Raw genomic sequence first — 12,988 nt, 5'->3', positions numbered from 1 at the left:
TGACCATGATAACACAAGTCTGAAGTTGCCGCTCCAAAGATACGCACAAATTCACAGTTGCCGTTTTGGCTATCACGCCATAACGACAAAATCTTTACCTAGCGTATCAGCGCTTTTATTTATCGTTCTTGCATGTTTTCGCCTTTAAAACGGTCCAATGCACGAGAACGGCTAAACAGTTTTGTCGCGCATTTCGAAGGGCGTCAACATGCCAGCACGACCGATAGAAAAGCGGCGCCGAAATGACAACTGCGAATCTGGCGCAATGCAATGATATTCATTTAATATTGTAGATAAACAATAAATTGGTTCGGCCTCAAGTGTTTAGTTTGTAATTTGGCCGGCAACAGCAGTTTTTCTCATAACGTGTATGTAATCATAGGTGGAATCATGTTGTTTCACAATTGTGTCGGAGTGCTGTTGATTGTTTTATCACAACAAAGTGCAGGTAATTTCCATTTACATTATTTTCTTATCAAATATTTGTTACATTAAAAATCTCTTATTTGTAACCCGCAGCATGTTTTCTTTATCATGTCATTATTTTTCATCGTCAAAATCAGTGTAAGAATTATTTCAATTATTTCTGTGTTTTGCAAAAGTATTTTCAGATTTTACGGATCGATTTAATTAATACACGTTTTGATATGGGCGATCGTTGAGAATTTTTACATTTTAGAACATTATTTTCATCTGGTCTTATAGGAGAAATTTCATGATAAATTCATCTTTTTTATGAAAATATAAACAAACTTCTTTTGTATATTATTAATCCGTACAATTATATGTAAAACTACGGCAGTAATAAAATGATTGGTCACATTTGAAAAACAATACAGAGTAATTGTAATTGAATCAATTATTTTTTTGTGAAATCATACCCAGATCTGATAGATACATGTTTCAGTGTAGTGTGATTTTGTAATTGTAAATAATCATTTATACTTAAGTAATTGTGAATTCAAAATTATGACAGGAATATTCTTTTAACTGTAATTGGATTTTTCTTTTCAAACTCACTTCTTTTAATAACGTTTCACCTTATTGCTATTTACATACATGCATATACAGTGCATAAATCGCGCTGATCGGAAAGAACCGGCCGTATATTTATTATTGGAACTAGCTGAATTATTTCCTACGATTTAATTTGATAGTTTAACATGTTTAAGAAGAAAATATATTTTGAAAAATCAGTTTTCAAAAGAATTATATATCATGTTTAATATATAAATATAAAAACATTTACTGCGTTTATTGCCAAAGCACAATTAAGTTCTTTCCGATCAGCGCGATTTATGCACTGACATGTGTTTTATGTATAATTCATTTAAAAATCGAATATTGATATTTTTTCTTAATTCATTTTCTTTTTTATTTGTTAAACGAAATACGAAATCTGAAGAAATAATTAAATAATTTCCAATAATAAACATGTGACATGCCCCTTCCGATTATGTTATGTCCTTTCCGATCAGCGCGGTTTATGCCACTCGAATTTTGTCTATAATTCATTTAAAAATCGAAAATTGCTATTTTATAATTCATAATTTATTTTCTTTTTTTATTTGTTATAAAATGAAATATGAAGAAACAATTAAATAATATTCAAATAAAAAACATCTGGCATGCCCTTTCCGATCATGTTAAGCCCTTTCCGATCAGCGCGGTTTATGCAAAGAGCTATAAAAATAAATATTATTTTATACTTCTTTGGTTTATGTCATGACCCGTATTTTGTCTATAATTCATTTATAAATTGAATATTGATAATTTTTTATCTTAAATTATTTTCTTTTTTCATTTTTTAAATGAAATGTGAAGAAACTTTTAAATAATTTCCAGTAATCAACATTCCAGTATCTAGTCATAGCAACGTAAGCGTACAACATTTCCGTAAGCTCGCCGAATTTCAATCACGCATTAAATCGTTTTGCCTTAAAGTATTTTATTTTCCTTTTGTAAACTAATTATTTATAGTAAACACGAATGTTTTCTGCAATAATCCCTACAAAAATACCAATTATTAATAAAATACGGGTGTATTTCGGTTATGAAAATTTCCCGCGCGGTCGCCGAGCTTCAATCTCGTATAAAATTATTTTGCGTGAACGTATTTTATTTTCCTTTCGTATGTTAATTATTTATGATATATATGATTGAATTATATAAAAAAAAAAAACTTCAAAAATACCTTTTACTTAAAAAGTCAAGTGTATTCCGTTATGGAAAGTGTATTCCGGTGTATTCCGGTTTTTAGATGGATTCCGGTTTAATGTGTGAACGTACATAAAGTCTGAAAGCTGACATAGTTATAGCAATGAATCAAATATACCATTTACCATTTTTCATCTGTTTGTCCAACTGAAGACAAACCAAAGAGTTAAAATGTGTCAATTTATCACTGTATTCTTTGTTTCAATAGACAGCAAATAAAACAGCAGAATCTAAATATACGTTGAATGTTTTACTCTGAACAAAACATATTTTACTAGAGTGAAAGCGTAATTATTGATTATTTTTTGCAAAGAATTGAACTTCCGGCTTGTAAATACATTAAAACAATTTATTAATCCATCGTCTTTAGATCTAGAAGAGCTTGATTTGCATGTGCCAATAGCTAACGTAGGTAACGTTGACGTAATTTAAAGACGTTGCCGTGGTGTTGTCATAAAGGAAACCACATTATGATATTTTATAGTTATTGGCAGACACAGGGCTGATACAATGAATGGAATATTAACCCTTGACTTACCAATGAAATTAACTCACAAATGTTATTTAAGATTCTAATATGACTAGCAATGCTTATATCATCACAACGATATTATGTTGACGTCACGTCAGCGCCATGTATCCATCTAGAAATAGCGCTTTTAAATTTGTTCAAATATTTTACTTAATACTTTTAAAATAGCATGTTTAAAACGAAACGATTGGTTATTCGGTTTGCAGAATAATTCGTCATCATTTTCGCCGAAATTGAATCTTCCGCAAGACGTATTTACCACTTGAGGTCCTGGCGTGTATAGACAAAGGAGCGTGACGACCTTCCATTTGGCGCCATGTATGCGTAAAGAAACATCAGTTTGATATGAAGTTTACAATAAAAGACATATTAGAATCGAAATAATTTATAGAGGTTTAACTGAACAATCGATTTAAAAAAAATGAAAACAACATAATTTGATCTTAGTCTGTATTACGAACTGTATTAAATGATGAATGTAACTGATGGGCTTTCACAGTTACTTTTTCTTCTCTAGTGTCTGCTGTTGGAACATCGTGCAGCAAGGACACTGATTGTGACGTAGAAAACTCTGGGTGTAACAATAATGTATGTGCTTGCAAATCAGGATTTATAGCAGTCAGTGATATTTGTGTAAAAGGTAAACTTTGTTAGGATTTTCGATTGCTCATTGAATGATGTCCTACGTTTTGAACTGCTTTACCTTTTTACCTTTCAGATGTTTAGTTTGTTGGTGTGATTACGTGTAAAATTACACAAACAATGAAAACATGTCTAGAGTTTAGGTGTTCTGATTATAATTTCCCTGTATTATCTTTACTATCTATGTCATCAATGTTAATATATGCGACCAGATATAAGAGTTTTACAGTGGGAGTTTTCTCTTAATAAAATAGAGGATATTACATGAGTGTCTTCTAATATTGAATTTATTAAACGAGTTGACTAAGATAATAAAATGCGAGGCTCTGCCGAGCATTTTAACAATCTTATTCAACGAGTTTAACCAATTCAATGTGGGAAGACACAAATGTAATTAATGAAATAATATATCCTAAACAGTGTTTTGTCGTTAAATAAATTAATTGTTTGGAGTTTAGATGCGAAGGAATTATATCACGAGGGCGCAGTCCGAGTGATTTGATAATACGCATCTAAACGACAAACACTGATTTTTTTCAAGAGCAAATCACTATTTGAGATATATTATTTCGATTCTAACACGTTATCAAGTATTATTATGTACATCCTTGACGACATCCATCAAATATTTGCCTGTTTTCTGTTGATTTATTTTTCAGCGCGCCGCTTAGCCGTCTGAGGCTATGACGTAATAATTGTGACGTCAGAAAAATGAACTATTGAATTATAACACACAGTTTTCAGCCTTCTTTGTTTAATAGGAAAACAAATTGGGTCTTGTTAGAATATTCGTTTTATCACATTTGAAACATCAAAGTTTCTTTTTCCTTATCCTATTACAGACCAAGTAAATTCGACCAACGTCTCCTATGAATGTACGACGTCAACGTCAAAGCTTTATTACACTATAGTATATTATCTTGATGTGATGGCTTTACTTCACTCCCACGACGTCAATCATGCGATTAAAAGTAATATTCTTTTCGTATGTAAACATTAAGAGGACTGCATAACATACCATAGTGTAGTAACTACAATAATTGTTTATACAGGAACTGGAACTGTTGCAGACAGAGGTCGTCTTTACAATGACCTTCTAACATCCTACCAGAAAGAGTTGATACCGGGTGGGGCAAACGGTGGACCTGTTGTGGTATTTCACTTTCTTAACATACAGAGAGTTGTCGCTCTGGTAAGAACAACATACATACTTATTCTTTCTATAAATGAAACGTCAGGCACGTTAAATGTCATTAAAAACTAAAAGTGCGACAAGATCAATATTTAGAAACGAAGAAAACTCGAATTATGCCAAAGTCTGCTGTTTTCTATCATTTAATAATTTTTCTTTCTTACTGTTTTTGCAGTCTGAATTTTTTTTATTAATATAAAACAATCGAATAAAAAAGGAAATAGCAAGAAGGCGATACGTATCTTAACGTCAAATCGAATGCCTGAACATGGTCAATTATACTTTAGTTTAGGTTTGTTTAAAATTGCATATTTTTAACATGCGAGTATTTGTCTTAACTTATCAGGAACACGGTATTTTGACTCTGCAAGTCTGGGAACATTTGAAATGGAATGACCCTAGACTACGATGGGACAGCGAGGACTATAATATTAGCATATTGCATCTGCCAAGCAGGCATATTTGGCAGCCAGATGTCGTGCTTTCTAACAGGTTGGTAACTGTTTACTTTTTCTTATTTTAAATGGGAACTTTGGATATGCTTTTTCTGATTTCAAGCCGGATAAAACATTTTTTGTTTGTCTACACCTTGGAAAGGGGATCTTACATCGAGTGACTTACATATTGAATATATTAAATGAATTGAATAAAATAATTAATACAACGCTGTTTCTACTTACAATTTTAGTCAATATGAAAAAAAAATGTAAAAGTCTTTTTATTACGTAGATTTTATATATTATAGACGTTTATTTTTCCGGGCCTAACGTAAACAAAAAGTGGGCCCCACGGTCTCTTGCACTAACCAAATCCTCGGAATTCTGCAGATGTTCTTACACGAAAAAAGTGAGTTAACCCTATATTGCTGTAATAATATCAAGAGTGGCACATTCTGCGAGATTACGAGAGAGATCTGACGTCAGTCACAGAAAACATAATATTTTTTTGCAAGCCCCTATGTCGGCTAAATCACGATCACGCTGAGAAGAAACATATTTTGCTTTAGCGATTGTGTTACATAAGCCCTTATCCTGCTAAATTTCTAAAATGGATTGGTCCCTCTTTCAATTTGGACAGTACCATTATCTGTTAAAAGGGGTGCTAACAAAAATGATACTGACTGAATAGCGAACAGTGCAGATCTTGATCAGACTGCACGGATGTGCAAGCTGATCATGATCTACACTGGTCGCAAAGGCAATATCAATCGTGTCCAGCATGATAAGGGTTAATTTAAATGATACATCATATTAGAATGGCAACTGTTTTACATGATTTATCAGTCCTGAATTCTTGTATCAGAAACATCAAAAATCAAACAGCAGAAAGCATAATTTAAACCCTTTTGCATATGAATGATGCAGACCTGATCCAAGCTAAATACAGCGATCTGTGATATAGACAGAACATGCTTCTATTAATTAAAAAGAGATAATTTTTTGTGTTATCTCAGCACATAATTTTTATAAAATTGAAAATGGGTAGCGTCTTAGCAAAGAAAAACCTTTCACACGAAATAAACTCCTGACAAAATTCACTTAATCGTAGATCGAGCTACTATTATAATAACCCTATTATATATTAATATTTTAGCGCAGAGCAGTACACCGGCTTCGCTTCTGGAGATGTGCATGTTCACCTCACCAACGACGGGAACGTGACATTCATACCGCCGAGAATCACAAAGTCCGTCTGCCATTTTGACGACAGTGACTTGTATGAGAACAACGAAGTCACCTGCACTTTGAAGTACATGCCCTGGTCACGTGACCTTAACAGTTTGGATCTTCGGATTGATGTTCAGCCCGAAATAGACCACAATACAAACCCAAACTGGAATCTTGTAGAAACAAGTGCTACGAGGCACGTACTCATGTATGCCTGTTGTCCAGATTCGTCGTATGTAGACGTGGAATATACGCTCCAGTTAAAGCGAATAAAATAAAAATGTCAATTTCATTTGAACAATGATATCATTTATTCTCCACTGCAAAGGTGGTATTCAAGGTAATTGTATATATATTTGTTTAAATATGGATCCATACCAGGAGAAATGCAATAACGAGCATTATCTTTGAATTGCTTTAATCATGAGTTATGACTGACAGAGTGTGTTTATCTTGGTTCTGAACAATTCTTCTCGCGGAAAAATGACTGAAAATTGTATAATTAAATGAGCATCTGTTAAGGACCAGTGAAATTTTATAACAAATATGTATACTTGGTCTATTGTGGTATATTTGAAGCAATCAGTGAAACCGATAAAAGAGTTTTAGTTTTATGTCCATTATTACATACCTCTTCTTTTGTTAGACAGAGGTCTATATTTTTCTGAAAGACCTCTTTAAACAAAAGAATTCTCGTGCAGAGGTCTAGGTGATCTGACCTAGACCTGAGAACGTGAAAAGTGATGAAACAGCATCTAACAAACCCATAAATATGTTTCAATAACATGCTTTTTATGGTGATTTTATCGTGATCGCCCATGATTGCCCATGATTACCTAATAAAATAGTCAGTGGTTTAAATAAACAGATTTTCAAGAAAACCATGAACAACTTTATTAACATTTTTGGTATTAAATGCACTTTACATGTATGCATGATTAAAATTACAAAAATCATAATTTCCACATAAAGATGAATGGAAAAAGTATGTATGTGAAATCAAAATAAGAAGTCGAAATAAAGAATTACCGCTCTACCACTGAGGCAGACTAAAAAGTTATACAATTTACCAGTTCCCGGCATATTCAACTCAAAACGTTATTATCAGTCAATTGAATCTGAAGTAACACAAATTTTAGCAAGCAAATTGGTATCCCCCGCAAAATGGGTTTGTGGTGAGGAATTGCAAAGAAATATATCTGGCAAATAGTTAAGGATGTTTATAAGAAGCAAATAATTTTTTTAGTCAGGATCAGTTTTACAGAAAGTGAATGTTTTAAGTGTACGTTTAAGTTTCAAAAAAAAAATAGGAAAAAGATTGTGGGTTTGGAAGGGGAAGAGGTGTAACCAGGGCGTTGGGGTGACAGGGTGTGGGCACACAGATTCACATGTTGATAATAAAAGTTTATGTGAAAAAAAAATGAACGAAAGTTAATGAAATTCTACAAATAGGTTAGTTTGTAATGTGCAAATATATGGATTTTTAAAAAGCTAAAGGGCAATTACTCAGAAGTTTATAAAAACACGTCACAGGATAAGAAGCAGAAATTGCCATATTTATAGTACCCTACATAGAACCTACTAAGAGGCATAATTCCGTTGAAAATTGATGATTCCCATTTCCCTATAGTGGTGAACATGTTTATGAAGTTTTATTTAAATATTCCAACCCACCTCCTAGATATGGATCCGGGCGGACGGATTTAAGTGGCCTTTGTCAAATTATATCAAGTTTCTTCATGGGCACTTTAAGTAAAAGATTTTTAAAACAGTTTTGACAATGTTTTTTTTTTGTTGTTGTTGTTGTTTTGTGCATAACTTTTTTCTACAAAAATGAAAGTTACTTCCTTTTCCGGGGTTTCATATTGTCTACCGATATCGAAGTACTGTTTTGGTATGCTGGCGATAATTATCCTGCATAAATCTTTCAGGTAAAATTTCAGAGGGTAACATACCTTTCTGGCCTTACATGTACGCTATTTCCACTTCCTACACCTAAATAAACTGAAGAACGAGAAAGATTATTACGCCATAACTTCTACGAATAAACGTAATTTTCTAAAAGTAACATAAATTCCTTACATGTATGTATTCTGTATCAGGAAAATCTTTCTGTTTTCAAGTTCATTATATAGATTTTATGCCTGCGATACAATTTCGTCAGAATCGTAACCGCTGGAAATTTTGAGAAAAAAGACGGTATGTAAGTCGGATATCGACCTCGTACATCGGCCTTTCTCTGTCGGGAAGACCTGCGCACGGGCTTCTCGAAACATCTCGAGCGCTTTGCGCTCTCGGTGTTCACAAGAAGCCCGTGCTCAGGTCTTTCCGACAGAGAAAGACCTCGTACTCGGTCGATATCCTATACTAACAGTACCAGATAGAATGTTGGATTGGATCATCTTGTCGACTACGAAATAACACAATGACTTATTGTGTTTTGTTCATGATAGAAAAAAAAATATATCTTACATTTTACATTTGTTCGGCAGGTATTTTCTCTCAAAACCTTAAAATATAGGCCCGTACATTTTGCGGAATGTAGGACGTTTTGGCCAGCGGACGTTTTGGCCCGGACGTTTCGGCCTAGGATCTTTCGGCCTAGGATGTTTTGGCCAGGCATTTTTTGGGGATAGGACGTTTTGGCCAAAAATAAATTGTGGTTCCATATCAAAGAATGTTATAGTCAAAGAAGTATAAAAACATTTATTTTCATAGCTCTTTGTTATAGCGTAAGTGAATAAATTAAACTGATAAAAAAGACATACTCATGGTATTTTATTTTTATTTCTTTATAATCTTATATATACACACACACTCTGTGTGTGTGTGTGTGTGTGTGTGTGTGTGTGTGTGTGTGTGTGTGAAAATATTTGCCATTTACAAAAAATCAAGAGTTATGAAAATAAATTTTATTCACAATTATTTTTCTTAAAATATTTTTTTTTTGGGGGGGTGGGGGGCCAAAACATCCTACCTCAAAAATTTTCTTGGCCGAAACATCCTAGACCAAAATATCCTAGGCCAAAACGTACGGGCCAAAACATCCGTGGCCAAAACGTCCGTCCTCCCATTTTGCGCCCATTGTCCCGTCGTAAAGAGGTACAGCTGATTAAAGGCCTAGATTTTGGCAGTGGGCCAAGGGATTTTTGACCATCACAGTATGGCTTCAATAAACATGGGTCATTGTTTATTGGCGAGTCAGTCCACCTTACAAGTGTATCTATTAGTGAGAAGGGGAAACGATGTAATTTATTTTAAATTTATGAATAATTGATAACTTTTAAAGTTATACTAGTTAATTTTTTTTTCTTTTTTTTTTTTTGGCGTTTCTATGTAAAGAAAAAATATTTGTTGATCAAACACAATAATAAAATAATCAGAAACTTATTTTCACAATAATGAAATAATGAGAAACTTACTTAAAGAAATATGCAAGTTTTTATTTTTTCAAATTCTGTCTGGAGAATTGTGATATTTCTGAAAAATGTGACTTTCACTCATCTAAAGCTTGCAGAATACTGTAAATAACATTTGTCTAAACTCAAAACAGAATGTGAATTTCAAAGTTACAACGCAAAGCATGAAAAAAAGTCCCTTTTGGCAACATACTGAAAATGAAAATTGAGTAAAGATGGAACAAAATAATTTTATATTCAAACAATGTTGATTACATGAATACATGAAAATCAATTTCCAAATAAAAAAAATATTGTTTGTCAGCACAAAGAACTCAGGAAGTTTTCACTATACTTGTGTTTTATTATCATTATTATTTTCAATATTATTACTGTATCTTTTATAATCTCATATGTAATATAATAATAATAATAATGATATACTAATGATAATATGATAATAATAATAATAATAATAATTATTATTATTATTATGATTATGATTATTTCTATTATTATTATTATCATTATTATAACATTAAAATAATAGTTATTATCATCTACATAATATCAAAATAATAATTATTATTATTATCATTCCACAGTCCCTGCTGTGCTAATTGCCCTCTAATCAGTTGCTATTACATAATCGCTGATAAGCAGCAGATAAGATGGGAGTTGTATATTGGATTTGGGGGTGGGGGGGGGGGGGGACATTTATATAGTAGTGAATCTAGGCCTTTAAATTAGACGCTTTTTTTATAGAAACCGTTGTATTTGGTCTCAGTTCATTTATCTATGCATACGTCAAAGGATAATTCTTTAATTTTATGACATTGAATTTGCATAGATTTGAAAGATCTGTGATCAAAATAATTTTCGTCAATAGATCTATTGTTCCTCTTAGATCACGATTACTCGGAAATTCTTTCCAAAATGTATATCAATAAAGATAAATAAGTATATAAATACCAACAAAAAACACATAAAAATATGCTTTACGTCTTTTTGAAATGAAAAAGAAACTAAACTTCTCTTTTTCCATTTCTATATTGTGACGTTGAGTTTGCTCCTGACGTTTCGCAATGCAAGTGACACGTTTCGTAATTGTATGTGACGTCGCGACCCAAATGGCATCACATATAAAAGTTTGTTGATCGAAATATCTTTCACTCGTGAACTCCAGCTTTCAAATATTCGCTCATTGCTGCACCACTCGCGAAAATATTACATAATTATGGTATTCACTCGGTGAAAGAGATTTCGATCTTACACTGAAAAAAGACCAGAATCCTTTATGGCTGAACACCACTAAATCCAGCTGTTCTTTATTTCATATAAAATCCACTCACTTCATAACGGTGTTTCGACATTTTCTAGCATATCAGATTTTCAGAGACTTACATTCCCATAAAGAGCTAGATCGCTACTTTAGAAAAACAAAAAGAAAAGGGGGTGTTAACTTTTATATAAGAAAACTACAGTTCGTTAAATACAACCCGCTGAATTTACTACTTTTTGCTTCTTTCAATTTCTCTTTTCGTGACATTAAATTCTTACGCCGCCATTTTTATCTAGCATGCGATAGGAACATGCCGATTTCATTACAATGCAAAGTGATACATACTGAAGCGCGGTAGGGTAAAAGTAAGCACGTTGCTGCCGAGAAAATGCACAAGGAAAGGAAAAAAGATTAGTACTATTTATATTTGGACTACTTGTGACTAGACCTGCGGAGGCTTACATTCTATTTGGTAGTGGTCAGCCTATAAGAGAAAATTTTTGTCTGATTTTTCCATGAATTTGCATTCATTCTCAAGGTACACCTATTTCACAATGATTCTGCTTTGTTTTGGTGCAAAATATTGAGAAAATGTTCTGTCCCGCAGCGAAAAAAAAAGGACTCCATTTGGGAATTCAGTCCTACTCCACACCGTTTAATATATGACAACATGATCTCGGATGGCGGGAAGCATAAAAAACATTATACACTTCTGTACTTAATATTTTATATGTAAAAGCATTTAGGGCAATAAATTATACTCCACGTCATGAAAATTAGAAATACTTGCAAAGAACAAAAGTGAAAATTTCAGGAACTGTAGTTTGTTGAAGTATGACTTCTATTTATATTAATTGTTCACAGTATTTGAATATTGGCGACTCTAACTGTGAATCATAATACGTGCAACGCTGGTATAATGATAGATTGCGACGGGGGAAAACAATATCTTCTATTTTAAGATTTATATTTTCTGTTTGTACTTATTAGTCCCCTACTGGTTGAAAACCAGTTTCGGGGACTATAGGAATGCACTTTTCCGTCATTCCGTCCGTCCGTCTGTCCGTCCGTCCGTCCGCAATTTCGTGTCCGGTCCATAACTCTGTCATCCATGAAGGGATTTTAATATTACTTGGCACAAATGTTCCCCATGATGAGACGACGTGTCATGCGCAAAACCCGGATCCCTAACTCACGGCTACTAAACGCTAGCGCCATCACCAAATTGTGGTGATAAGGAAAAGAGCTATTGACATTTCCGTGGTGCAGCTATCGCCCGTTTCTACTTGTAAACACGTGAGTAAAATTTATATTTTATCTTATATTTTTATTGATAGAACTTTTTTCGAAAATCGGAGAATGTAGTTCCGTGTAACAACACTTTTACTAGAGGTTGGCTGTAACTTCATTAAAATATTATGCAAATTGTGGTGCCAGGAACTTTTCTCCCGAATTTGACAGTGGCATATTTTCATATCGGCTAGTATTCGAACACCATTTCGATGATAAGACACATTGTAAAAACTTACCTGCGCATGCAAATCGTGTAGAACTGAATAACACGTATTCCCATACACCAAAGAATTACGAAAAACACAGTAAAAAGTTACAACACGACTATTTTTGAAAATGGTGGCGCTATCACCCAAGTGGTGGCGCTATACATTAGTGGTGGCGCTGTTGTATATGATTAGTAGCTGATATATTCAATTTTGAAATATGAAAATGTCTGACTGCAAGCCACGGAAATTTCTATTATAATTAATGTTATCAACCTATCCCACACTACACCCAAATTACGTTACTCAACAAAATACATGTAGTAACCTGTACATGATCGCAAAATAATCTACATGTATATGGATTCAGATTTTGCATCTAAGCTGTATTGATTAATCATATTTAATCGATTGGAATTGAAAATGTACTGTACTTTTCAGAAAAAAAATGTGAAAGTAGGGTCTTTTGTTTACAATGCATGCAAACGACGTAAAAATACAAAGGCAAGTAACTTTCAGAATCTTAATATAACAAGTAAATTCTACACAAATCTTTGTT

The 12,988-nt window shown here is 33.1% G+C and overlaps 1 protein-coding gene across 2 annotated transcripts; it reads left to right on the top strand.

Moving 5' to 3' along the window:
* The first annotated feature begins 291 nt into the window (after nucleotides 1-291).
* On the top strand, nucleotides 292-6,853 carry LOC123536121 (acetylcholine receptor subunit alpha-like 1). 2 transcript variants are annotated; one of them, XM_045318948.2, is made up of 5 exons: nucleotides 292-448; nucleotides 3,267-3,389; nucleotides 4,444-4,583; nucleotides 4,930-5,075; nucleotides 6,177-6,853. In XM_045318948.2, exons 1-5 carry the CDS (start codon nucleotides 391-393, stop codon nucleotides 6,526-6,528), a joined length of 819 nt encoding a protein of 272 aa, XP_045174883.2. In that variant the 5' UTR covers nucleotides 292-390; the 3' UTR covers nucleotides 6,529-6,853. The 2 variants fall into 2 exon arrangements, with proteins under 2 accessions (XP_045174883.2, XP_045174884.2); XM_045318949.2 differs by lacking the exon at nucleotides 3,267-3,389 and having other exon boundaries at nucleotides 326-448.
* The last annotated feature ends 6,135 nt before the right edge of the window (nucleotides 6,854-12,988 follow it).

The sequence above is a fragment of the Mercenaria mercenaria genome, chromosome 17, assembly GCF_021730395.1.
Source record: "Mercenaria mercenaria strain notata chromosome 17, MADL_Memer_1, whole genome shotgun sequence".
In the NCBI taxonomy this organism is placed as follows: Eukaryota; Metazoa; Mollusca; class Bivalvia; order Venerida; family Veneridae; genus Mercenaria; species Mercenaria mercenaria.
The sequence above is the reverse complement of the archived record's forward strand: the minus strand, read 5'-3'. Positions and strand labels throughout refer to the sequence as shown.